General features: G+C 45.2%; 5 protein-coding genes and 1 long non-coding RNA gene across 14 annotated transcripts in view; 2 read left to right on the top strand and 4 right to left on the bottom strand.

Annotated features, from left to right (window-relative positions):
* Positions 1–7,417, top strand: part of mlpha (melanophilin a) — a 9,836-nt gene extending 2,419 nt beyond the window's left edge. For 2 of the 6 annotated variants that reach the window (XM_057027628.1, XM_057027627.1), the window contains 12 exons: positions 300–344; positions 427–485; positions 564–653; positions 931–1,036; positions 1,517–1,710; positions 1,790–1,870; positions 1,947–2,177; positions 5,215–5,385; positions 5,954–6,115; positions 6,354–6,407; positions 6,496–6,532; positions 6,641–7,417. In XM_057027628.1, coding sequence (XP_056883608.1) covers positions 300–344; positions 427–485; positions 564–653; positions 931–1,036; positions 1,517–1,710; positions 1,790–1,870; positions 1,947–2,177; positions 5,215–5,385; positions 5,954–6,115; positions 6,354–6,407; positions 6,496–6,532; positions 6,641–6,687 — 1,277 coding nt within the window. In that variant the 3' untranslated portion in view covers positions 6,688–7,417. Of the gene's footprint in view, positions 1–299; positions 345–426; positions 486–563; positions 654–930; positions 1,037–1,516; positions 1,711–1,789; positions 1,871–1,946; positions 2,178–5,214; positions 5,386–5,499; positions 5,751–5,953; positions 6,116–6,353; positions 6,408–6,495; positions 6,533–6,640 lie in introns of those variants that run through there. The other 4 variants (XM_057027629.1, XM_057027631.1, XM_057027630.1 and 1 more) reach the window with 4 other exon arrangements.
* A 962-nt stretch (positions 7,418–8,379) lies between these two features.
* LOC130522206 (CD59 glycoprotein-like) lies at positions 8,380–10,648 on the bottom strand. The gene is made up of 5 exons (XM_057026301.1): positions 10,503–10,648; positions 10,334–10,419; positions 9,889–9,990; positions 9,656–9,729; positions 8,380–9,051 (listed from the first exon to the last, which is right to left on the bottom strand). Exons 2-5 carry the CDS (start codon positions 10,386–10,388, stop codon positions 8,929–8,931), a joined length of 354 nt encoding a protein of 117 aa, XP_056882281.1. The 5' UTR covers positions 10,389–10,419; positions 10,503–10,648; the 3' UTR covers positions 8,380–8,928.
* A 906-nt stretch (positions 10,649–11,554) lies between these two features.
* LOC130522207 (uncharacterized) lies at positions 11,555–14,494 on the bottom strand. Its single transcript, XR_008949571.1, has 3 exons — positions 13,902–14,494; positions 13,601–13,677; positions 11,555–11,811 (listed from the first exon to the last, which is right to left on the bottom strand). It is a non-coding gene; the product is annotated as an uncharacterized LOC130522207 (long non-coding RNA).
* dytn (dystrotelin) lies at positions 12,049–24,804 on the top strand. Of its 3 annotated transcripts, none has more exons than XM_057026294.1 (19): positions 12,049–12,525; positions 12,608–12,682; positions 12,828–13,014; positions 13,243–13,328; positions 13,450–13,529; positions 13,898–13,969; positions 14,042–14,205; positions 14,306–14,417; positions 14,913–15,010; positions 15,172–15,253; positions 15,322–15,368; positions 15,448–15,658; positions 15,777–16,185; positions 16,256–16,329; positions 23,532–23,699; positions 23,843–23,908; positions 23,985–24,100; positions 24,166–24,343; positions 24,527–24,804. In XM_057026294.1, the coding sequence occupies exons 1-19, from the start codon at positions 12,522–12,524 to the stop codon at positions 24,653–24,655; spliced, it is 2,358 nt and encodes a 785-aa protein (XP_056882274.1). In that variant the 5' UTR covers positions 12,049–12,521; the 3' UTR covers positions 24,656–24,804. The 3 variants fall into 3 exon arrangements, with proteins under 3 accessions (XP_056882274.1, XP_056882273.1, XP_056882275.1); XM_057026293.1 differs by having other exon boundaries at positions 15,777–16,190; positions 16,261–16,329; XM_057026295.1 differs by having other exon boundaries at positions 12,050–12,525; positions 15,448–15,589; positions 15,777–16,190; positions 16,261–16,329.
* zdbf2 (zinc finger, DBF-type containing 2) lies at positions 16,357–20,842 on the bottom strand. Of its 2 annotated transcripts, none has more exons than XM_057026297.1 (11): positions 20,769–20,842; positions 19,977–20,116; positions 19,826–19,883; positions 19,701–19,731; positions 19,349–19,445; positions 19,115–19,272; positions 18,457–19,009; positions 18,265–18,381; positions 17,856–18,196; positions 17,616–17,769; positions 16,357–17,551 (listed from the first exon to the last, which is right to left on the bottom strand). In XM_057026297.1, exons 3-11 carry the CDS (start codon positions 19,872–19,874, stop codon positions 16,838–16,840), a joined length of 2,214 nt encoding a protein of 737 aa, XP_056882277.1. In that variant the 5' UTR covers positions 19,875–19,883; positions 19,977–20,116; positions 20,769–20,842; the 3' UTR covers positions 16,357–16,837. The 2 variants fall into 2 exon arrangements, with proteins under 2 accessions (XP_056882277.1, XP_056882276.1); XM_057026296.1 differs by having other exon boundaries at positions 19,826–19,886; positions 19,991–20,116; positions 20,769–20,786.
* On the bottom strand, positions 20,984–23,046 carry eef1b2 (eukaryotic translation elongation factor 1 beta 2). The gene is made up of 7 exons (XM_057026299.1): positions 22,887–23,046; positions 22,100–22,216; positions 21,892–22,021; positions 21,754–21,820; positions 21,428–21,553; positions 21,175–21,242; positions 20,984–21,102 (listed from the first exon to the last, which is right to left on the bottom strand). The coding sequence occupies exons 1-7, from the start codon at positions 22,964–22,966 to the stop codon at positions 21,016–21,018; spliced, it is 675 nt and encodes a 224-aa protein (XP_056882279.1). The 5' UTR covers positions 22,967–23,046; the 3' UTR covers positions 20,984–21,015.
* Positions 24,805–25,271: the final 467 nt, after the last annotated feature.

The raw sequence follows: 25,271 nt of genomic DNA, 5'->3' as shown, positions 1-25,271 counted from the left end.
TCCTCAGCAGTAAAACCTTGTAGCATCTTAGCTCTGGCCCGGTGTAGAGAAGATGTCAGCACCATCAAGTGAAGATGGTTGGTCCTGCTCCCTGTCACCACCGCTGGCGGCGTAAGGGGACCTCCCTGTGCTGTAAACTACAGCTGTGTTTTGAGATCAGTCCAGTTTGAGATGAAAAGGAACACCCAGAGCAACAATAGCAATTATTATTACCGTCGTAATCAATGAATCAGAGTCTACAAGGTTAATATTGTCATCCGTGTTAATATGATGAGGTAATGATCCAGAGTGTCTTTCAGGTGGTCGTGATGACGACACTCAGAGCATGCCCGATGTTAGCAGCCGTAAGTCTCTGCTCACACTTTTACACCATGTTTGATTTAAATCGGAGACAGATCTACTCTGGACTTTTGCCCTTGCGCCCAGAAGGATTTAATGGCCTAGAGGATGAAAACGGAGAAGCCGATTTCCAGCGCTTCAAAACGGTAACGCCTGCTCTCACAATCATGCAATTAATGGCCATGTGAGATCACAACCTTTACACTTATTTTCCCTTTTATTAGATGAGGAAGAACAAACGTCTGCTGTCGGTGCATCCTCTTGACTTTGACCCTGATGACTATTTCCCTCATTCACGGCGACAGTCAGTACAGGTGAGACAACAATCCACGTACGCTAACACATTCTCCATACAGCTCGGTTAAAGTGCGATCAAACAGGCCTGCCAACGCGTGATCAATGCAGGTACCTCAGTTTGTCACTGTACGGCTACAGTGGTACCAGAGCTGTCTGACAAGTGAACATAGAGGTGCAACTACACGCTGTATGTCCAGTACATGTACAAAAAGGTGGTGTCAGGCTACACTTAAGTTTAAGAAATGTGTCCAGTGTTTCTAATTCGATGATTCTGGCGGCTGTTTCATGCGACAGATGATGGAGGATCGAGGTTACAGGAATGAAATGGACTACGAGATGTACAACCACAGAATGAACCGCAGGAAGAGTCTGGATCGCTACGCCATGAGACCCGATACATGTACATAATACACATATGCGCATGTGTATGTTGTTCAAATGCACAGTTATTAAACATTGTGACCAGAAACATGCTAACAATCTTGCACCTGTGTGTATTGAAGCAATGTGTCGTCTATCTGTGCCCATTGACCTGACGTGTTGTCTGTCTCTGTAGAGTCACCTGATGTGTGTTCTACCTGTACACATTGACCTGTTGTTATCTACATGTGTACATTTGTTTGTTGTGTTATCCACCTGTGTAGATTCCCCTGATGTTTTGTCTACCTGTGTACATTCACCTGTTGTGTTTATCTACGTGTCCATTCATCAGCTGTGTTGTCCACCTGTGTACATTCACCTGTTGTGTTTATCTACGTGTCCATTCATCTGCTGTGTTGTCCACCTGTGTACATTTACCTGTTGTGTTTATCGACGTGTCCATTCATCTGCTGTGTTGTCCACCTGTGTACATTCACCTGTTGTCTGCCTGGATGGTCAGATGACTACGGTGATAACCGGATGGTTCAGACCCGCTCGCTGTCAAAGATCAGCTCTTCTGTGGCGCGGCAGCAGTATGTCGACACCTCTGATGAGGACGATTACCCGAGGTACCCCCCCATGAGTCAGCAAATGCCACATCGCCGTAGAAACAGCAGAGCATCGTCCCAGGAGAACCTGGGTCAAGCCCCGCCTGTAAGGCAGGAAGCATTTTAGCGCTGCAGCAGCTGGCCAATGTCCCCTGATGAGGGTGTCTCCGTTCTTCTCCTGGCAGATGAACGAGCTAAACAAACGCATGTTTGCCATCGAGAGTCTGCTGAGTCGCCTGGAGGAGAAAATGACCCCTGCAGACGAGGTGAGGAGAGACGTGACCTCAGCTCAGCCGTGCAGACGGTTCTGTTTGAGTCGATGTTCTTACTGTCGCCCTGCAGGCCGCCAGTTTGGGTCACAGTGAGGAAGAGAAGTTGAGGAGGAAGCTGAGTGAGCTGGCGGGGAATCTGAGTGACAAGGGTGTGTCGTCGGATGAGGAACCCGGAAAGAGGCGTTTCTCTTTGAGCAGGGGTCCAGCCAGCACCAAAACTGGACCGGCAATCACTCTGGAATCTCTGAAAGACAAAGAACTGAGCTCATCCAGTGATGAGATGCCCACTGAGGCCCAGAAGGTAGGAAGAAGGGCATGATGAGTATTCTGAGATGGTTCTTAGTCAGGCGGGACTTTCCAGCACATGATGAGCAGCAAAGTTCTGAAACTATGTCAGTGATAAGACTCCGGTGGTTTTGATCTGAGGGCTGCTTTGAGCTGGAGTCCTTCCTGAAGATGGATCTGGCCTTTCCAGGACTGTCTGTCTGCTCTAGATTGTCCAAACTCATTTGTTTGTGTATCTGATGCCTGGATGTCACATGATGACAGCAGAAATAAATAATTCCAGATCAAAGCTTCTAATGTTTTGGAGCAGTTGTTCGGTAAAGTTTTATTTTCTTTTTTCTTTTTTTTGGTGAATGGCTTCGTTCAGCGTCTTCATGCTCTTTCTTACGAACTAACCACCTGCGTTTTTGCACCATCAGCAGGTCACGAGAGGACAATGTCCTTTAGTGGATCAAATATTATAACAATATGGATTTTTATAAAGAGTGATGAGGCTTAGTTATCCTGTTATTATGAATCAGTCATTACTATTAATGATATTTATAAATTATCCTCATATTCCCTGAAAACACTCATTTACTAACTGTTTCTCTTAGTTCAGTCATAAAAATCTGTTTGGAAATTTTGATTTCTTTGTGTTTTGGTGTGTTTAGAATGTTATGTTGAGAATGTGACAAAGGATGATGAAAATATTGCTAAATGTTCAGGCTGGAACAATCAGATCAGGCGATGATTCCCCATGTGATTGTGGGGAATTAATTTTTATTTAGCTTAAGTGTGATTATTTTAAAAGTTATCAACATTTAAGAAGGTTTGAGTTTGGAAAGGTCAAGGGTCATAGACAGGATTCATGAATAATCAGCGTTTTGGTCTTGCTTTGTCACACATAATAACTAAACCTGCTTTATTTTGAAAATAATAATGCTGAAATAAGAGTATAACACAGTCTGATAAAATGCTAACTGATAGATGTTATTAATTGTGTGATTCGTCTCCACGTGTGTTTTGTAGCGCTGTCATCATGCTTGTTTCCTGGGTTGTTTTTTATTTTTTTTGGTGAAACATAAAGGAAGTTTTGCTGCTTTTTGATGTCAAAATTGTCGCAGCATCATGATGATGCTAGTGTCCAGGGTCCCAGAGACTCTCTTCTTTGGGTCTGTGCTTATTCCAATTTTAATGACTTGTTTGTTTATTTGCCTGAGGCCTGAGATGCCCTGTCATCAATGGGCAGAACAGGAAGTGAAGCATCCGTGCTTATCCTTTAAAGTCAGACTTAAATGTCAGTGCCTTAGCATGATGCAGGAAACCTGTTACTGCCAAAGCTTCAGTGAAAAGATAAAGTAATATAGAATAAATAGATAATATATAACTCCAATTACTCTTGTGCAGTTCCTGAGTGTTGATGGGGGACCGAGGGGTAGGAGGGGCGCTACAGTCTTCTTCTTGATGGCAGCTGGATGAAGAAGCTGTGTGGGGCGTTGGGGTCTCCTGCAATGTAGAAGGCTTTTATGAGGCATGAACTGTTAATGTCCTGAAGGGAGGGGTGGGGGCACCTGGTGAGGCTCCTGCGATAGATGTCTGTAGTGCCTGTGTTAAATGTGCATTAGATGCGGCCTGCACCTCTAGCTCTTCTGAAATTGGTGAGGAAGTAAAGGTGCTGGTTGGTATTCACGGCCAGTAATGCGATGTTTATAGTCCACCAATGTGCCCATCTGTGAATATAGTGCTGCTCACCATGACCACCACAGCACCATTGGTGGTTAGAAGAGCATGCTGTGTACACACTCTCCTGAAGGCTACAACAATGTCCTTCCTCTTCTCAACATTCAGAGAGAGATTGTTGTGACAGTCTTGATGAAGAGGGTGGACCTTTGCAATTGTGTGAATTGGGATGTCAGCAGAGAGAGGAGGAGGCCTCCTTGCTAAGTGTGGGGTTCCAACATTCCAACGTAGGAGTCCTTTGTATCCAAATGTATGAGGTCTGTGTGGAGGGCAGTGGAGATGGTATCATCGGTCCAGGCCAATATACAAACTGGAAGGGGGAGGACAAACTACAGTGAGTGACAGTAGTCACTCACTGGAGGGCAATGAGTCCTTTAGGACAAGGATGATCTGACCTGTCTGTCACTTTTGACACCGTTGACATCCTGTTGCACCATCTTCATAGCGCCATTGGCCTCTCCAACTCCATCTACAAGGGGTTTTCCTCTTCGTGTCACCAGTAATCATGGAGTATTGTTTCGCTGCTATGCTGACGACACCCAGCTTTACTTAATGCCTCACTCTTGTTGTTGTGACTGGGCGATGGGGGATGTGAACAGCAATGAGCAGTATGGCTGTAAGCTGCCTTGAAAGATAGAAAGGCTGCCATTCAGTACTCCAGAAACAGGGAAAACCTTTGACAAGAATTCTGTCTACCCGATGGCACATTGGCTGCTTAAGCTGAATGGTGTAATCTCTGACGCTGTTGTTGAACCATGTTTTTGTAAAAAAGCAGCACTCCCGCATTCTTCTGAGTAGTCTGAAGTTTGTTGATTAACAAGTTCATTTGTGGGCTAGCAATTAGCCTAGCTCTGGCGCACATCTGGCACCTTCACTGTGGGCGAGGTGTAGGTATGCAGGGGTGGGGCTTAGTTATGCTGTAGGTATCTGGAGCAGACCAAGGTCTCAAAACTCTTCTAAGTATTCAGAGTTTGACTCAAAAGTGTGGTTCTGTTGACGCGGCAAAGAAAAATCACTCGTGTGCATTTGCTTTTAATCGGTTTGATGCGACAAAGATGTACAAAGACACGGCGACTCACGTGACAAAAGACCAAAAGATACCTTCTTCCTCTCTACATAAGATGGTAACTTATGACTGTTCAACGCACCACAAAGTCTAACATTAGTCTCACGAGATTTATGAGATGAAAGTTGCCTGTTGTTCCTCATCAAAATGACAGAATGGTAATCAATAATCAATGATCACATTGATGGATGGTGCCGGTCTGTCTCCATCCAGACTGGTTTTTGTTTTCCAGCTGCTAATGTGTGTCCCTCTACATGGCTTTCAGAGATCCACCGCTGCTGCCCTCTGTGACCTCACCACTGAGGTCCTGAGAACCATTAACGCCACAGAAAATGCAATGGTCGAGTACGGCCTCTCTCAGGCACACGAACGATCACACTTAGTAGGGACTGACGTTAAGCAAGCAGATGATGCTTTCAGGGAACTTGAGGAAAATGTAAGCTAAAAACATGAAGTGCATGTCATATTCTGCCATAACCCCTCTGTGTCACCTGCAGTCTCCAACAGGGCTGAGTATCTGTAAAACTAACTGGTTCCTGTTTGGGTCCAGGAGGAGCACCACACAACATTTCCAGGATCAGATTTAATCCAAAAGAAAAAGCTGTTTTTTTATTGGAACTGTGAGAGAACATGACGACTTCTGAGAATATCTTCCCTTCAAAAAGCAATGAAAAAGAAAGGTTATTTATAGATCTGCGTCCGATGTTGGAGTTTTTTGGAGAGAACATTTTTACAACGCATACATCAGGAGAATCACCGAAGGAGCAAAATCAGATCTCTGATCGGGGCGATACACCTAACGTGCGTGGTTATGATCGTAAAACATGGACCAGTGTGTGTGTGTGTGTGTGTGGTGTGTGTGTGTGTGTGTGTGTGTGTGTGTGTGTGTGTGTGTGTGTGTATGTGTGTGTGTGTGTGTATGTGTGTGTGCAGCAATACACAGCCCTGTTGGTGTTACTGCTGGATGTGGTCAGGTGACACAGGTGTGGCTGTTACCTGTCCAGGTGTACATCGCCGCTGGGCAGTCGTACGAGCTGGAGACCAAGCTGCGAAAGCTCGAGCAGAGCGCCAAGACCCGTTTCGGAGGGACCACAGATTCCGAGCTGTCCGAGCTGGAGGATGTAGTGACGTTGACCGCCGCCAGAGTCCAGAGCGCCGAGGGCGAGGTGGGTGGGATCAGGCTGAGCTCCTATTGGGTCATTTTCATCTGTCTGTGGGGCGTTTTCATGAGATCACATGATCAAAACAATCGTTTAAACCTAAAACAGGAAGAAAAAACAATAATTTGGATATTCTCTGTGATTTTTTTTTTTTTTTTGCTATTCGGCATTTTTTCCACATTATTTTTCAGCAATTTGTCGTTTGCTGCACTGATGCTAAAAAAATAAACATTTTTCTCTGCAGATTTCTGACATTGAGAGTAAAATTGCAGCTCTGAATGCTGCAGGAAAGAAAAAGGTCAGTGATTTTTTTTCAATTCCCAAAATTCCAGCATCAAATCTACAAACTAACAGGTGAATTTCTCTCCTGCTTTGTGTGAAAACAGACTGGTGGATTTTCTCAGAAAAAGAAATCAGACATGAGTAAGAACTTACATTTTCAGCCCTGATTCTGGTTCCTTTGGTTTCAATGGACATGTTGCTTTATCTCCGTGACAATTACCATATATTTGCTTCCAATACTGTTCATAGAAAACGGAAATGGATCTCCATGGAAACCTGGCAACAACAGAAACTGAAGTTGCAACAGGAGGTGTGGAACTGCAGCAACAGTGTGACACAAATGAACCAAACTACTGATACTCACAAGTTCTGACATTAAGAACACATCCAAATACATCAAATGCAGATTGCCAAGTAAGAATTAAATTACAGATACATTCATTTCAAGGTTATCAATCATTTCTATGAAAATGCTTTTACTTAAAAAAGTGGAATAAACAGTTTTGAATCTATTAATTTACTTATTTATGATACACTCGGCACAATTTTTGCCAGAAATTGTAAAGCATAATTCATGATTTGATATTGATAATAAATAAAACAGATTCCTTGGTGAGCAATACTGCTTGTTTTTATCTTTTTTTTAAATAAAATTGATCAGCTGTGGGACGATTGCAGTAATTTGGTACGTTATCTTTCTGGTAGGCAGGTTGATTCTTTTTAATAATGAGCTCTGATCAATTAACTGATCTCAGTTTATTGATTTTTTCCCAAACAGAATTCTCAGACAAATTTGTGATGTTAAATATTTCAGAACCATGTAGCTATTCTTTAAGATGACATTAAATCAATCATATTGCCAACAAATACATGGACATACAGGGACGCAGGGAGGATTTTCCTTTTATATTTGCCTGTGTTAAAATAAATGAAAAAATCTTCTTGCAACTGAATAATCAACATCAAGTCCCTCCAAAGATTTTTGATATTAAAATTTGTCTACTAATAAAAGAGACCCCAATCCCCCAGGTGTTCTTCTATTTCAGTTAATTGCTAGTGAAACCCTAAACGAGTATTCCCCCAAAAATATTTTTTTTCAAACATGACGGTGTGTGTTATTTTTTTTGAGTCAGAGTTACAGCACTTCTTCCATCTACACTTTTTTGATTCTAAAGAGATGTAGTTTCATGTTGAGTATTCTTGCTGTTACCAACGTCAAAGGTCAGCACAAATTGTCATTTTCAGTCAAATTTAAATCCGTTCCACTCAATACAGCCATCTTTGATGGGGAACTTCTGGTTCTTTTCGGGGGTTGAGATACGAAAAATCTCATTTCCTTTTGAAAAAAATGACAATTACGATATTTCTGATAGATATTTGCTTTAGCAGATGCAACCATTGCGCGTTTACGACCCCAAAGATAATACTTCCGGTGCGGAAATGCTCCTCCACATTAAAAGCATCCACAGTCCAGACTCCGATTCTTGTTCCGGTTCTGACAGTTAGCGACGGGCTACCTGTTGGTTAATGGTTTTTACTTTGAGAAACAAGGTTCGGGGGCTTACGAGAACTTCGATGAAAGTTCTGCCAGTAAGAAACTCGCTCGGATCTGGTTGCGTCAGAAGGTGTCCACCGTTCGAACGACGTCACAAAAAGTTTGCTCTGAAACCCAATTAGCGAGATATTCTGGCGCCGCCCGAAACCGGTTCAGTGTGTTCCGCAATCGCTGAAATAATGGGAACGAATCCGAAGAGCCTGGAGGTCAGAGGTGAGAACGCTAATCGATACTTTTATTGGGGAGTTTCAGGCCACAGGGCGTCGGCTTTGAGTATAGCACCACCTGTTGGTGGACCCGTATGCGTCTGGGACGGTTATTGTAATAACCATAATTATCTCTTACAACTGTTGTCAGAAACATTCATATGAGCTCATATGTTAATAATTATGACGATAAACACAATGATATAAAATCACCAAAGCAGAGCCAATTTTCCAGTTGTCACCGTTTATTAAAGTTTGTCGACAGGTGGTTGTGAAGGCAAATTCAGTTAAAATGGACAAAAACCCACACGAAATGAATTAATTTTCTTCGGGTAAGTCAGCATTTATCCATCCATCTTCTCCCTGCTGCGGTGGAGCCAGAGGGAGGGTCACCCTGGATAAATCTCAAGCTCGTTCCAGGGCAACATAGAGAGACAAACAACCATTTATGCTGGCATGCGTACACATTAGGACAATTTAAAGTCAGCAGGCCACCCCAAACACAAACCACCCTGGAGAGGATCCGCACGGACCTGGGATGAACAAGTAAACTCTCCACAGAAAGGGGGATTCAACCCTCTTGCTGTGAGGCCACAGTGCTAACCAGTATTTATCAGTGAGTCAAAATATTTTCTTGATTATAAATTCCTATTAACTGTATGCACTGGTCATGTGACTGACACGTATCAATAACAATAACTATTATCAGTACGGTGGGTGGGGCAAGTTGTTAACCGTTGACTTCCCCAGGGGGCGCTAGAGAGCTGCATTAGTCCTCACATCATACACCACCACGTGATGAGCAGCGAGGCAAGGAGACCAATGGCAGAGCTGGCTGCAGACGAGGGGGCGGAGTTACACAGGTCAGAGTTACAGCACTTGAAGGTGAAACTGGAAACCTGAAATAGGCAGTGATCACGTGATTAATATTCCATTTTATACAAACTGGTGAACAAGAAAAACCGTGTCTGAACCCTTTAAATCTTAATTAACCATCCAATTTTCTTATCTTTCGATTAGTCAATCAGCAAATCAATGTCAATCACCATGGTGCTATCATCAATCCATCACCTGTCCATTAATCATCCATTCATCCATCCATCAGCCATTTATCAGTCCATCCAACCTTTATCCATCCATCATCTTTCATTATCTGCACATCTTTTCATCAATCCAGTCATCATCCACCCATCATCCATTCATCAATCTATCAGTATTAATCATTGATCTTTTCATCCATCCATCCATCCATCCATCCATCCATCCATCCATCCATCCATCCATCCATCCATCCATCCATCATCCAGCTTTCTACCCATCCATTATTCATCTGTCCATCTATCATCCATCATACTGATGTTTCTGCTATAACAGGTCAACCTGATGTTTATGTTTATGAACTATGAAGGACTCTGGAGAACCACCAGGAGAACAAGAACACAGAATCAAACCCACAACCTGCTGACTGTGGGGGAAGCTGTGGAAATGTGTTTCGGACGTCACCTGAGGAAACATCTGTCCCAGTCGACTGTACTCACAGTCTGAATACTTCAGGCACTGACGGTACGTCATTCCACCTGCAGCAAGAACAGCAGAATCTGAGCGGAACCTCAACAGGAGCAGAACAGAACCGTTCAAGCAAAACGCATTTGAGATGAGATCCAAAAAGGTTTTGTTGTTCAGCAGTCACTTGGTCTCAACCAGAATCTGAGCGTAGCGTGGACACATGTACACACCTCTCTCGTTGAGTGTGAGGCAGGCGTCGTCATAGCTACAGTCTCGTTGTTTCGAGCAGCTGGCAGTGTAGTCCTTACAGCTGTAGCACCGGATAGCTGATGCTGGAAAACAAAGCCTTTTATTCTGGGTTTGGACTGGACCCAAACTGCTCTAACACTCAGTGTGTTTGTTGCTGCACAAACACAAATCAACCACTGATGACATTCATGTCAAAGACAAGAAAAGATAATATCATTATTAAAAATCCAAAACAATACAGACATTTTTAGCATTTTAGGACATCCAACACACCTGAACTTTTTAATATTAGTAAACTTGTAAATAGCTTGAACCCCCCAAAAAGACATTTTTGAAGCTTAAAAACACATCAACTCAAGCATAATTGTATGACTTTGGCCACATCTGATGAGTAAGCGTTCAATAATAATAATGAAGTAAACAAACCCAAGCCAGTCAAGGTTGAGCAGACCAGCAGACAGATCCACAGAGAGCCCTTCATTTTGAACTCAGCACAGCCCAGACAGTCTCATCTGGAATCACGATTCACAAATATACATGTAACATGCAGCATTCATACATCATCATGCACTATCCTACAGTATCGTGCACTCACCCAGCAGCAGGAGCAGCAGTGATATAGATGCTGCTGATGTTTAAGGAGAGACTCCACTCTGACTGAGTGAAATTATCAGAGCCTTACTCCCAGTGGGGCGTGGCCTCCCTGATCTACTGGGAGGGGCTTCCTAGAGGATTTAATAATATTTAATTAATATTGTTGTTTTGAAGTTTTAAAAAAATGCTTAAACAACATTTACACTCAAAAAGATTGGGGGGCATTTCCACTTAATTAGTGTTTTAACAGTAAATAAAAAGACAAAATCTGCCTGTCAGTATCCAGATGGATGGATGGACGGATGGATGGATGGATGGATGGATGGATGATGGGTGGATGGATGCATGGATGGATGGTGGATGGATGATGGGTGGATGGATGGATGGATGGATGGATGGATGGATGGACGGATGGATGGTGGGTGGTGGATGGATGGATGGATGGATGGATGGATGGTGGGTGGGTGGGTGGATGGTTGGATGGATGGATGGATGGATGGATGGATGGATGGATGGTGGATGGATGATGGATGGTGGATGGATGGATGGTGGATGGATGGATGGATGGTGGGTGGATGGATGGTGATGGATGGATGGATGGATGGATGGTGGATGGATGGATGCATGGATGGATAGATGGATGGATGATGGGTGGATGGATGGATGGATGGATGGATGGTGGGTGGTTGGATGGATGGATGGATGGATGATGGAGGGATGAACGGATGGATCGAGGGTGGATGATGGGTGGGTGGATGGATGGATGGATGGATGGTGGGTGGTTGGATGGATGGAGGGATGGATGGATGGAGGGATGGATGATGGAGGGATGGATGGAGGAATGAACGGATGGATCGAGGGTGGATGATGGGTGGTTGGATGGATGGATGGTGGTGGGTGGATGGATGGATGGAGGGATGGATGGATGGAGGGTGGATGGATGGAGGGATGGATGGAGGGATGGATGGATGGATAGAGGGTGGATGATGGGTGGGTGGATGGATGGATGGATGGTGGGTGGATGGATGGATGGATGGATGGATGGACGGGTGGATGGATGGATGATGGATGGATGCATGGATGGATGATATCATATCTCTCTGTATCCGTGTGAGCCTATTGGTCTTGGGGTTGGCTCCGCCCTGGTGGACAGCTGATCCGTGCACACCTCCACCTGAGCAGAGCTGTGATGTCAGCACTGGGCCGGTCTGCTAGTGTCAGCACACTGCTGATACTGAAGATGATGAAGACCACAGCTGCTTTCGGTTTCAGCATTTATCTCAGTACAGAAGGAGGCAGCGATGATGTCACTGCAATGAAACAAAGAAGACACAGAAAACAAAAACAATCAGCTTCAGTTTGCACCAAAACAAAGAACCCATGTTCTGAAAACAAGCGCCGTATTCAGACCTTCATCAGACATTGGTCCACCACCGCCATCTTCATCATCCTCATTACAAGAATAGACCACTGTTATCTGACCTTCATCATTCCACCATTGTGGACCCTGACCCTAAGTGATCTTCCTCTTCTATTAATCCATTCATACGAGGGTCGTTGGGTCAATTATGGACCCCTCATTACCAACTGTTGAAGACTCTGAACCTCAAAATAGCTCACAAAGCTTAGGGATGATCTCATATACCTCTAGAAATGGAAGAACATTTTTGATTGCACTGTTTGGTTGGTCAGCAGATGTCCCGTGGCTGACAGGTGAGACGCACGTGAGCTGAAATTTAAAACCGTCATTAATGATTCAGAAAGTTCACCTTGTCTTTGTTGCCCCGGGAGGAAGGAGCCTCATTTTCTGCAGAAACTGCAACTTCTGCTGAAGTAAAACTGCTTCTGCCGCATTCACTCGTCAGAGTTACTGTGGTTTTTGGGTTTTTTTTACAGTTTTTCTTGGCATTAGGAGGTTCTGGTGCTGGTCGGACCCAGACTTCATTACCCAAGTTCTGGAGATCAGACGAGAATTTTGTGTTTCAGACTAAACTGTTGCGACTCTTCGGTGATTTTGAGGATGGGTGAGTCCGTCTCTGATCTATTGGTTTTGTTTTGAGATGATAAAGCCGATGATTTTTATTTTATTAATTATTTGTCCGTCAGATCAACTGGACGACATCAGATCGTCCGTCTACAGAGTCTCCATGAAACTGCTGAGGCTGCAGAACCTCTGTCAGAGTAGGTGACCGGCTCCTCACAGCATCAACGCACTCATACCTGTGTGTGTGTGTGTGTGTGTGTGTGTGTGTGTGTGTGTGTGTGTGTGTGTGTGTGTGTGTCACGTGTATCTCAGCTCTCTTGTGTATTGTGTGTTTGTTTTTAGTGGATGTTGTGTTTCTGGGACACATCACAGCAGCTTTCGTCCAAGAGGGCGGAGCTAACCTGATGTTTGACAGAGAGGAAGTGGCCCAGACCCTGAGCACGATGTTTCATAACGTCTCACAAGAAGTCCCGGGTCAACTGACAGCTGTAGAGCAGATGTGCACTCTGGTGTTCCAGCTGTTTGATCGGTGCGGTCACAATAAATCAAGAGTTCTGATTTAAAGGTTCATGATACTAAAGGCATCAAACACGGTCCATCTGATTATTAACAATTCCCTTTGATTTAAAATTACTAAATCAATAATAATCTCTCGATCAGCACTGAATCAAGTTCAATCCGACCTGCTGATCAGTTTCTGTGTCACTGCGTTCAGCACATTTTTGATTCAATCATCTTTGTCTGTTTCCACTTTGAGGACTGGGACTAATTCTGTGTCGGCCGATTCTGTTCAGACTCTGCTGATCGTTCTGTCTGCTGAAACGCTGCCAGTCAAGTACACAGGTGACTCTCCCTGTCAGTCTGCCTGTCTGTGTCTGTCTCTCCGTCTCCCTTTCAGAATAAAGGTCACAGGTCGTCACTGTCCCTGCTGCTCTCTAAACACATCATTTTGTACTTTTCGCAGCTCTGGTAGATCTTTCAGGAAATGGTTCGGGGTCCATCAGCAGGTCTGGACTCACATCATTACTGGACCATCTGAACCAGGTGTTGCACCTGATGTGTGTGCGTTGTCGCAGCAGTTGTGTAGCTCAGCTCGTGGATGTTTGTCTGCTTACCTGCCACAGCTCATGTGGTCGGGGCGCTTCACTTCACTTCAGCTGTGAAAACTGGTTTAGGTGAAGACACATCAGTGCTGTTGAAATAACATCAACTTATTTGGTTAAAACTAAAGTAAAGATGCACTTTGATCACATCTGTTGTCAATTAAGTGATAGCAAATGACAGTGTTCCAAATTAAAGAACACCTGTGACTCTGTTTTTGCCGAAACGCATTGAAGCGGATGAGTGTTCACAGCTGGTTACTGCAGATTTCATCCTAAAGTGTGTGTTTTAGACTTTATGTGTGTGTGTAGATACCAGCAGCTGTGCAGGAAACAGATGTTTTTGGCGACGTAGACGCCGCAGTGCTGACGTGCTTCAACGGGGTGAGGAACAGAACAAATCTTAGAGGCAGTTGGTTGTTGGTTGTTGCTGTAATCGGCTGTTTGCGTGTCCAGGTGTGGAGTCCAGTTGTGTCTAAAGAACACGTGTTGTCATGGCTGCGGAGCGAGCCACCTCTGTTACTATGGTTACCCACTCTGTATCGCCTTTTCATCAGTCAGAGTATCAGTCACAGTGTCCGCTGCCACATCTGCAAAACCACACCCATTACTGGACTCAGGTGATCCTCACTGACCAATAAGAAGTGTTCCATATTGATGCTTAAGCTTAAAGGGTTAACTGGCTTGAGCTGAACTTTCTGACCAGGTGTGACTAAACAGGTATCGCTGCATGAGGTGTGTCAACGTTCACGTGTGTCAGAGCTGCTTCCTGAGAGACAAACACACAAGAAAACACAAACTCCACCACCCAGTGCTCGAGTTCTGTACACAGGTGAGGCCACCCCCTGACTGGGGTGTGAGACAGGTAAATTAGTATATAGTCATAGACAGAACCATATATTATTGCATATTAATATAAGTCGTTTTTATTTAAATGGAAAACCCTTTAAAGTTGTTAAAAACATGACTTTTTTCTTGACCAGAGAAGAAGCAAATATACTTTACTGATGACTTTTTACCCACTGAAGCTTTGAATGAACAAATGAACACGTGCGTGTATGTATTGATGGTGGGCTGACAGAACCTCAGACAGGCACCCCTGAGAATTTGGGGGTTCTGTACCTTGCTGAAGGGTACCTCAGCAGAACCCTCTGCCTCCTACTGACTAAATTACCACTGTCCCATTTGAAAACTTGAGTCAAATCTTATAAATGATAACTTGTTCTGTGGTGCCGTGCGTCTCTTCACGGTACCTAACTGAGCTTTGGACTTTGGTCCAGTCTACCTGGACAGGTGGACAGTTGAAGGTTTGTGTTTGATGTTTCAGCCCACGTGGAGAGAGTCTCTGTTGTCATTGGTCCACAGTACTCGGCATGCCCTGCTACCACATGAGTATGCTCAGAGACGGACCGAGAGGATTGTGAGGTGAGCAGAGCCAGCAGCTCATTAGGAGCTTATTTATTTCTATTCATAGTTTTGTGTATATAAGCATATATACGGTGTCTGATCAATTTACCTTTATTTTCTGGCAAATCAGCTGTTTCAATCTTAACTCTCTGGGCTCCCCTCTCACACCCATTCATCAGCTCTTCATTCAAGAGAGACATTTCCCATGATGCAACGTTTTCCTCCAAAGGGCTGCAGACAGAAAAGCCACAGCACGAGCAGGTACGACTTCCATGCCATCATAAACCAGCAAGCGTTACCATGGAAATAACCTGTTTGGTGTTGTGCAGGTGATGACTCTGCTCAATGATGTCAGAACCCTGCAGAGAGACAAACAGTAAGAAGACAGCAAAGCAAAATCAAGCACAGTTTACCGACTCCCAGGCGTCAACTATTGCTTCTTTACTGGCTCTCAGGTTGCTGAAGCAACAGCTGCACGACTGGAGACGAGCCATCCAGTCGGAGCAGAGTGTCCTGGAGGACAAGTACTCTGGGATGGAAGTATCCATGGAAACTCTGAGAAAACACAACATGTGTTTGCAGGACATGCTCGCACAGGTGAACTCACTGTCACTGCTCGACACAGCGAACCACGCGCTGTTATCACAACAACCAACGCCCACAAAGGTACGGGGGAGGTGGCCAGCAGGCGGATGTCGAACCCTTTCAGTTTGTCTTTACTCGTTACAGTCATGGAACTGTCTTTTTAGTTTCATTTACTAAGATACATTTTCACGTTGCCCAGGCTCTTGACAAAATGGAAGCTGGACAACACATGTCACAGCCCGTTTCCATGGAGACAGAAAAGACTAGTACGCCTATATGTGACACAGAGGCATGCCCAGACAGCGAGGGAGACGTGCAAGTGATAACGAAAAAAGATGAGGTGGAAAGCGAGGAAGAACAATTTCCCACAATGCTCAGCGACACTGTCTCATCCCATGATGTCCAGTGTGAAGAGGGAGTGGACAGTGAAGGCGAACCACCTTTCTGTCACCAAACAGATGATTCAGGGGACGAAGGGACCCCAGAAGACAGTGTCAGTTGGTCAGGAGAGGATTGTGGAGCGAGTAGCCCAGAGAGGAAGCTGCAGGAAAGTGTAGAAAGACTGAAGACACTGATGGAGACGGACATGTGGAGAGAAAGACGGGCAGGTGGGCTCCAGAGCGCTTTACATAACTGATTAATTAGAACTGATTTCCTGAGCGTTCGTTTTTTTAACAGGTGACAAGAGGTGGACTGAACTTCTGGTTGCTGCAGACAGAGTTGAAGACTCAATACACAACCTGGTGGATGCGGTGAGAATAAAAGAAATCGTAAACACGTTTTAGACAAAGTTGATTTAATGATGTTTCATTGAGTACACAGAAGGTATAAAAGATCTGAAATATACCTGAAGTAAAGAGTCAATGCCAGCTTTAGGAATATTCAAGCACTCCATTAAAAAAATCTTTCTATAATTGACGTGCAGTTTAATAACAAAAATTAAACTGTCACTTTGTTAGGAAATTTGTATTGGATTTGAATTGAAAGACCAACCCTTCTTTCATGATGATAAATCATTTTTATCCAGCTTTATTTGCAATTATTGTTGATCATTTTTCTGATGTGTTAATGTTTTAAAAGTTTTTAAAGATAATTTAAAAAATAAAAACCTGAAAATATGAAATAAAAATGACCTAAAAGACTAGAGCAATGTCATGCTAACTGTACTTGGTCTGAATATTTTGGTCTGCAATGAGGCTGTCGTGTGATGAGTGTTGATGGGGTTAATTGGGTGTGGGTGGGTTAATTTAGGCGAGCAGGTTATCTCTGCCTCCGTTTGCGGCTACGCACGCTGCTGCTGGCTCTCTGACTCCGCCGCAGACCCTGAGTGGGGAGGGCTTCCGATCTGAGTCTTCTCGTTGAGGCCGGGAGGCACGTCTTCACCTTTCTTGAACTCCTTCCTCTTTCTGACCTGCTTTGCGACCCTCTATTCTGCCCCCTGGCGGCATCAGCGTGTGCTGCATCTCTGCTGAGTTTGTTCGGGGGGAAACTGTGGGAATCGGCATTCAAGTCTGGACTCAGACTCCTGAAAAGCTGACGTACGCAGGAGGGGGGTAGGCTGGAGGACGTGGACCCTTGATGAGGCAAATAACCTTTGGGAGGTTTCTTTAAGATACGGTGCCTGCTTGGCTCGTAGAACTGAAGAGGAAAATGCTTGTATGTGACTTTCAATCCCGGCAGGCTCGGGGGGCGCTTCTTTTTCCTGCACCGTTTAGGGAGGGGGCTTATAGCAGTTGTACTGCTGGAGGTGGATGGGGAGCACAGTAGGTAGACTAACGAAGTGCCAGGCTGCAGAGGTGTCATGACCTTTGAGTATGACCTTGGAAGACATTGCCTGGAGCGAATGTTAGGAGTCCTCTCTTCAGTGTCTTGATGGGGTGCAGAGATGCCGGTGGAAGGGGCTTCTAAGCCCGGCTGACGGACAGCTGGGGCCACTAGTTGGATCGTCTGAGTGCTGTGACTTACTTTGACCACCTTCAAAAAGGGGAAACCGAGTCACAGGAAATTTAGAAGCAGAAAAGTCGTTAATCGTTCTCACCTGACACCTGGATGCCAGCTTGAACACCCGCCTCTTTGTCTTCCTGGCGCACTCAGAGCCATCGTGCCCACAGTCCAAAAGGGGCAGGACGCCGCCGTCTGATACCACCACCATGTCATAACTTTTCTCCTTTTTGTGGCTTCTCCTCCCAAACCTGACAAAAACATTTCCCTTCATTTTGACCTCACTGGAAAATGACGTAGACTCTTTATTCTGAAAGAACCATTGATATTTCTGTACCTGGCTAGAGATTCGCTGTCAAAGTAGCAGATGAATTTCTCTTTTCTGAACTGTCGGACCAGTTTTTCTACCTTTTCTTCATCCTCCTGTTCAATCTGGGCCCACGTCTTCCCTCTGAAAGATTCTGGAATATGTTCTGGTGCTGGCAGGACTTCTTCTATTGGTAGAGCCCAAAACCCATCCTCCAGTCTGGCCCCATCTCGTGCCCTCTGCTGACTCTGGAGGGCAGCGTCAAGCTGCTGTGCATACATCTGGTCCTCAAGGTCCACCTGAACTTCCATGAGACGGCTGACATGCTGGTCCTCGATTTGTCTTACCTGGACAGGCGTCTGTAAAGCCACCTGGAGGGACACAAGCCTTATCAGATAACGCCACAGAATCTCCCCTACTATGCTTTACTCTGGCTCACCTGCACAACCGAATCACTGTCATCGCTTTGTGTGTCCATAGAGACAGGTAGACTGAAGAAAAACTTCTCCTCGTCACAGGAAGTGGAACTGACACCGTGACAACACTTCTGAATCACCTGAGGTAATGCCCCCCAACATTAATAAACATCAAATGTGTTGGAAACTAAACATCAAGTTAATGAACGACGAACCTCCTCGATGGTCTGGTCCAGAAGCTTGCACTGGTCCAAGGAGAAGACCTCCTTCTGAGCCTCCCTCCTCTCCTTATGCCAGCTACACCAGGGCCTGAGCTGTGATGGGGGCCCGGTGTCGACATTGGGGCCACTTTGTGTGCAAACATAGCGCTTTAGCTGTGCATGAGACTGGAGATCAGAATCTGGACTCATTAGGGGAGGCGAGTCATCATCATTGCTGCATTTCCTCCTGTTTGTCTTCCGATGAGCCTTCCTGTGGGACGCGGGCCTGGTTTGATTAGGATGAAAGGATGGCGTCTCTGCATATAGTGTGTGTGTCCCTGGCTCCTCTTCTCTAACCGGTCCAGACAACCTGTCGTGAATCCTCTCTGCTGTAACTGACTGGGGGCCTCCCACCGGATTGACAGGTTGATGGTAGATATCAGGATCGTTGCGAGACGTGTGCTCACGCGCGCCCAAAGGTTGATTGACATCGGAGAGAAACACTTCATCAAGCTCCTTCCCTGGCAAGGGAGGAGTGGAGATACATGGTAGATCAGCGTGACTTGGCCTGGCGGAGAGAAAGGCACAAACATCATATATCACAACTACATTTATTACCACGTCTTTGGAGCCATCGTGGTTGTCAGGATACATCTATGTTTATTTTAACTACCTGTTGTCCTGGTAGTGATGTGGGTGGTGCTGCAGTACATCATGCAGGAAGCGTTCCATTAGTGTTTGTCTGGTTCTCCCAGTAGTGAGAGTGGAAGGGGGGTCTGAGCCTTGACAGGAAATGTGGACCGAGTCCAGGTGTCTTAGACTGGCCAGGTGCTGAGAGAGGAGACAAAGGGCATCATGAGGCATGTGTTATTATTGGACAGCTTAGGTTCGGCTGAGGTCTTTGCACCTGGTCCAGATTTGTGTAGAGGACTCTGCAATATCCACAGTATCCTTGTCTGATGGGCTGTGATCCGGAGGGGCCCACCTGAGGCTCCGCCCTCACCCTGACAGGAATTAATCAGTAAAGAAATAAGACAAACATTCATCATTAACGCTGGATCTAAACAACCAAAGAAAGCATAATAGAGAATAGAATCAGCCGTCAATAGGCGATATTCAATGGCCGTGTGATATTGTAAAAAGGTCTCCACAATGTCACACAGACATTTGTAGACTCTCGCCTACACATTTAGTCAAAGGTCTTTCTTTAATTATATTAAATATGATCAAATGTCATGGTGTTAAATTATCGAACTCACCTGTTTGAAGACTCCGCCCTTCTCTGGTCACCTGGGGGGCAATACAGGCAGAAACATGGACAGAAAGTATGACAGATGAAGTAATGTCTCAGAAACAAGTTATTCAATGAACGTTTGACTTTTACCTTCATTAGTGTGAGACATCCTGCTGCTGTGTGAAGATCTGGAACACATGTTTCCGCCCTGTAGCGGTGACGCGTTATTACAGGAGTCAACTACAGTAGTAAAGCTTCACTTATTTAAACCAAATGTGACCTTTACACATATCTTAATTACGTTTTCAGCTGGAGATGGTGCAGTCTGTCCTATCACCAGGGTCAGAGAGTCCAAGAATCAGTTCACTCAACAGATGTTTGGCCGCTCTTTATTAAAGCTAACAGCTGTTAGCGCGCTAACCAGGTCACATGACTCTTGTTCTAGACACACGGGAAATAAATGTAAATATCAGGAATTTTACCCATAGAGAAACGATTTTAACAAAGTATTCTATCATCCTGCTTGCAGTTATCAAATATTTCTCGTGTTGAGAAGTTGCTATAGTTCAGAGAGAACAGCCTACCAAAAGTCAAAGATTTGTGCAATTCATCTTATTTCATTCTACGAAACAGTCTAAACCCCGATGTATAAAAGACAAACAGATCCAAATCGGAGTTTTTTCCAAAACAGAGTTCAGTAATTGCAACATGTCAAACACGGTTTTTCCAACATCGTTGAATCATTTTAAATACACCACTAAAGTGATTTTACGGATGACATTTGATCAGAACTTGTCATCTGGACATCGACGGTTTAAAGAGAATCTGATGATTCGCTGATTATTTGGCTGAGGTTGTTAGCACTTTGACTACTTTATAAATCCACATAATCAAAAAAAGTGAATAAACTCGTCACTATGGTGACGCTACTGATGTCGAGTGTCCCCTCCGTTTGGGATGCTATTAGCTTTAGCATTGTACAGGTAGCTTTTACTGGTGCCTTTTCACGTGTTCATTCTGCCCAACTAGAGGACCCAGTTTTTAAACTAGTTACTAAATGATCGACGACTTATCTTAGTTCACCTGCACTTACGAGTTTACTCGCCCCGAGTAGTCTTCTGCCGCGCGTCGCTCATTTCCGGTCTCGCTCTTCTTCGACGAAGAGAACTCGATGTGATTACCGAAGTGCTGCCACCCACAGGTAGAGAGACGCAATTGCCTGCCCGCCAAGTCAATTTTAAAGAGAAACTTTGGCCACTTTTTAATCCAAAGAACAAAGACACCTTCAGAATAATAGAAAAACCGCCGTTTTTATGAAGTGCTTTATTAATGTGACATTTTCAGATCTTGTTGAAAGCAGCTACGTCCATTGACTGAACATAGTCTTCAAAGGCCGTGATTTGCTCCTCCAGTATTTCAGTGCCCACCTGAAGAGACAATGGAGTTCAGATGAAAACCAGCTTCAACACAAAATCCAATGGCCATTATAGCAAACTCACCTTATCATCTTCCACCACGCAACCAATCTGCAGCTTCTTGATGCCGTAACCAACAGGGACCAGTTTAGCTACGCACAGAATGAAAGTGATCAATTTCAATCATAACTCGGTTGAGGTTGTGATGTACTGGTTGAAATGAGTTTCAAACTGTGCAGACATTTCAGATTTATTAGCGTCATCTCAAGTTCAGCCGAAAGATGGTGAGTTAGATCATCACTGCTGCACCGCATCCATTTGTTACCGCAGTACTTACACTGTCCCCAAACTAGCCCGTCCATCTGAATACTGCGGACGCACTCCTCCAGCTTGGCCATGTCCGTCTCATCGTCCCAGGGCTTAACATCCAGTAAGAGTGAAGATTTAGCGATGACGGTGGGCTCTAAAGAAAGGGATGGGTCGGTTACCACAGAGGAACTGGGAGCAGACCAAATGGCAGAATAGTCGAGACTCTCTCAGATGAGCAAGTGTCCATCAGGCAGTCAGCCGAAAGATGGTGAGAATAAATCATCATCAAGAGTCAGTCCATCTCAGGAAGGGGCACCGCCACCATGGTGATAAAGTAAAGCACCAGCAACTTACTCTTAGATTTTTTAGCAGCATATTGTGCCAGACGCTCTTCCTTTATCCTGGCAGTCTCTTCATCTTCCTGAAAGGAGGAAAGAAAATTAATAATTCACCACCGACAGTGCATAATGGCACCATCGTCAGATCGCCGACCTCTTCGTCAGAGCCAAACAGGTCAATGTCATCGTCATCGTCTTTCTTTGCAGCGGGTTTGGAGGCAGAGGTGGTGTCGGCCACTCCTGGAGGACCATACTGACCCAGAGGTTTCTTCACACCTGGGAGACTAATGCAGAGAGTCTTCAGCACAACAGACATCCACGTGGTACAGGTGACAACATCTGAATCAATACGCTTTCCTCACCTGCCCTTCTGGAAGGACTTGATGTGGTTGTACCAGCGGAGGGCATGGACCAGATCCGCTGGGGGGGGTGATGAGATTGCATCAAACACAACTGTGTCGGCCTGAGATGGGACGTACCTAAAATCAGGAAACACATCAGTCTGGTGCAGCCACAATTCAAACCTGTTGAAAAGGCTTTAATCACACCGGATACAAAGGAATCCTTTATCCTTCATTCATGTAAATTTTTTCCCACCAGGTTTGACTATACCTCCCCTTTAGGTGGCTTTTCCTTTGCCCTTTTGCATGCATGCAGTGGAGAATAAAGCCACGTATGAGAGAGGGGTAACCAGTCATTCGGCCACTATCGTCCTCCCAAGTCATTTAAAAAGAAAAAAAACCATGACAGGCGGCCTGCAGAGGATTCTTCCTGAGTGGACCCTCTGGAAACCAGGCATGGCCGACTGAGGTGCCTCAAATTTATGAGCAAGGCAGCTCAAATGTGCACAGAAACTCTAAGGAATGAAACCGGCACCCCAGTGCAACGTGGAGCCACGAGGCCGACGCTAGGGGAAATAACTAAGGCAACAGGCAGCGAACCCGACGGGTTCCGAAGTCCATGATTTGGAATGATACTGGGACAGCAGTTTGAAATTCATCGTCAAGGTCTGCAGCTTCGCGAAGCTTAATTGTTCACACCAGAGCCTAATGTGCGCCATGATAGCTGCGGCTAACAGTTAGCCAAGATGGCGGCGCGGCTGGACCTGCCAGCCGGACCGAGCCGCGCCGCCGCCAGAGCTGGACTCACCCCTCAATGTAGCTCCGATCCGACAGGAAGTCATTGAGGACTTTGAGGCCGGAGGCAGACTTCAGGTCACCGAATCCCATGTTGGAAAAATGAGCAAGGACTCCCCAGGACGGTCGGAGGAACAAGGAGCGAGGAGGCGGTGACACATGGTCTTTATATCCGGAGACGACTCCTCCTGAGATGACATCACGTCTCCTCCGGAGGTGGAGAAGGAAGAGGAGAAGGACCCCCTCTCACCCTCCCTGCACCCCCTCTCACCCTCCCTGCACCCCCGGGTGATAAGAGTGGACCTGGTTTCATTCATTGGTGTGTTTGTTGTCCATATTGTGAAGTCAAGAAGCTTCCCCAAAACAAACTACCCATATGTTGTTGTGACACATGGAGGAGAGACTCAGTAACTCTACAGACGAATGTTTGATCAACACATGAGATCACTTACAGACATCCCCTCTTGGGATTTTTAAAATGTGAAAATTTGACAAGACATGCTGCAGGTGTGACCTCCACCTGACTCAAAAATCTTGTTGGACCTGTCACACGGTCACGTGACAGCTTTAATTTAAATACTGCTCTCTCATTGGCTGATGCAGGACATTATACCAATGAACCCATGTGGAAAACCTGTGGCCACTTTCTGTTGAACAGGAGAGATCAGTCGACATCAGGCGACAGACGAACAAGAAGGAAGCGAAGAGAGAAGAGTCAAAAACACAAATAAAGGGGGGAGACAAGTTGAAGAAAAAGGAAGAGATTCGAGAAGGAAAAAGGACGTGTGGGGAGATGGGCCAAGCTCGTAGCTCCACATCGCCTCAGGTAAATCAAACATCCGAGGATTCGTCATTTTCTCTCTTTAATATTCGGGAACATTCAAGTGTAACACACAAAATGTATAAAATCCTCAGTTCCGGACTCTGGGTTAATGAGTAGAATCTGAACATGAGTACTTGTATGTTCAGGTGATCTTGATGGGTCTGGACTCTGCTGGAAAGTCCACCCTGCTGGCCCGACTGTTGACGGGACAGGTGAGCTTCTTGGTAACTGATGCATTTCTCATGTGAAAGAGGTGATTTCAGCCATGTGGTTGACATCCACCTCAAGGTGATGGAAACATCTCCAACCATTGGCTTTAACGTGGGAGATCTGGACCTGGACAAGAAGACGTCTTTAACGGTGTGGGATGTGGGAGGACAGAAGAGCATGAGACCCAACTGGAGGTGAAGACGACATTCATGTTCACACCGACGTTCAGGCCCTGATCTGACTCGGTACACATCTTTAGGTACTACTTGGAGGACTGCAAGGCCCTGGTTTTTGTAGTCGACAGCAGTGATCGTGCTCGGATGCCTGAGGCCCGGAAGGCCCTGAGGAAGATCCTAGTTGAGGAAAAGCTGGCCAATGTTCCTCTGATGGTTCTGGCCAATAAGAAGGACCTGCCAAACTGCATGACCATACGAGAGGTAAACCTAAAGGCGTTCGTTTTCCTTTTATTCAAGATGTTCTTGGACTTCTACACACTTCCATTCTTGCTTTGTTCTTCCACTGAAATGTTGGTAGAATGTCACACTTGCAGTAAATGAGCCAACGTCGGTTTCCAGGTGAGGAGAAACCAATGCTCATGTAAAAATCCTTGTCTTTCTCAGATTTCCAGTGAGTTGGGCCTGGACAATTACAACGACAGACTGTGGGAGATCCAGGCCTGCAGTGGTCTGAAGGGACTGGGTCTTCTGCAGGCCTTCAACTCCGTCAACAAACTGATCAAGAGGAGCTGAGACGTAGAGGAGCTGCAGGGCCCAGGAGGAAGAATAGATAAGGAGCAGAGACTCAGGCCCTGAAACGTGGTCTGTATTCTGAATTAAGTTTCACATATCCAGCATTTCTCTAGTTTTTGTCTACAATAAAACTAATATTTTTAAATCTGTCTCACGAGGTGGTCAATAGAACTATCTGTTCGGGTCATCAACTCACAGGGATGGTCCATCCGCAGGATTTTAAACAGAAGTCTTTCAGATGGAGATTAATTTGGCTTTAGAGTGTTTCAGTTGCACTGGATGGAAGAACTTGGCTACTATGACCTGGATGAAACCTACTCCAGCGTAGTCCCTCATGAGAGACGAATCGGGTCACTCTGTACAGTCCCGTCTCAAACCACAACCCAAGACATCTCCTCTGCTTCTGTCAAGACAACTTCCTCAGGCACTGTGGGTAAAAATAGTTAGCAATCAGTGTTTTTTACAGTGTAATATCTGCCTGGATAAAGAACAATGCCTTGTTCATAGATGGTTACAGGAAGATGAATTAGGATGAAATTACATCATCTAATTACCCCACACACACACACACACACACACACACACACACCAAGATCACGTTGTTGCGACTATGGTC

This window comes from Takifugu flavidus, chromosome 3, assembly GCF_003711565.1.
Source record: "Takifugu flavidus isolate HTHZ2018 chromosome 3, ASM371156v2, whole genome shotgun sequence".
NCBI lineage: Eukaryota > Metazoa > Chordata > Actinopteri > Tetraodontiformes > Tetraodontidae > Takifugu > Takifugu flavidus.
The sequence above is the reverse complement of the archived record's forward strand: the minus strand, read 5'-3'. Positions and strand labels throughout refer to the sequence as shown.

Excerpts from the sequence above, each read along its gene's own strand:
- LOC130522206 (XM_057026301.1), bottom strand. The coding sequence starts at position 10,388 with ATGAAGGGCTCTCTGTGGATCTGTCTGCTGGTCTGCTCAACCTTGACT. Across the intron at positions 9,991-10,333 it reads CTCAACCTTGACTGGCTTGG|CATCAGCTATCCGGTGCTAC; the intron begins GTTTGTTTACTT and ends TTTGTTTTCCAG. Across the intron at positions 9,730-9,888 it reads CCTCACACTCAACGAGAGAG|GTGGAATGACGTACCGTCAG; the intron begins GTGTGTACATGT and ends TTCTTGCTGCAG.
- dytn (XM_057026294.1), top strand. Across the intron at positions 23,700-23,842 it reads GTAGCTCCACATCGCCTCAG|GTGATCTTGATGGGTCTGGA; the intron begins GTAAATCAAACA and ends TTGTATGTTCAG. Across the intron at positions 24,101-24,165 it reads AGCATGAGACCCAACTGGAG|GTACTACTTGGAGGACTGCA; the intron begins GTGAAGACGACA and ends ACACATCTTTAG.
- zdbf2 (XM_057026297.1), bottom strand. The coding sequence starts at position 19,874 with ATGTGTTCCAGATCTTCACACAGCAGCAGGATGTCTCACACTAATGAA. Across the intron at positions 19,732-19,825 it reads GATGTCTCACACTAATGAAG|GTGACCAGAGAAGGGCGGAG; the intron begins GTAAAAGTCAAA and ends ATTGCCCCCCAG. Across the intron at positions 19,446-19,700 it reads AGGGCGGAGTCTTCAAACAG|GGTGAGGGCGGAGCCTCAGG; the intron begins GTGAGTTCGATA and ends AATTCCTGTCAG.
- eef1b2 (XM_057026299.1), bottom strand. The coding sequence starts at position 22,966 with ATGGGATTCGGTGACCTGAAGTCTGCCTCCGGCCTCAAAGTCCTCAAT. Across the intron at positions 22,022-22,099 it reads AAGTCCTTCCAGAAGGGCAG|TCTCCCAGGTGTGAAGAAAC; the intron begins GTGAGGAAAGCG and ends TCTCTGCATTAG. Across the intron at positions 21,103-21,174 it reads GCGTGGTGGAAGATGATAAG|GTGGGCACTGAAATACTGGA; the intron begins GTGAGTTTGCTA and ends TTGTCTCTTCAG.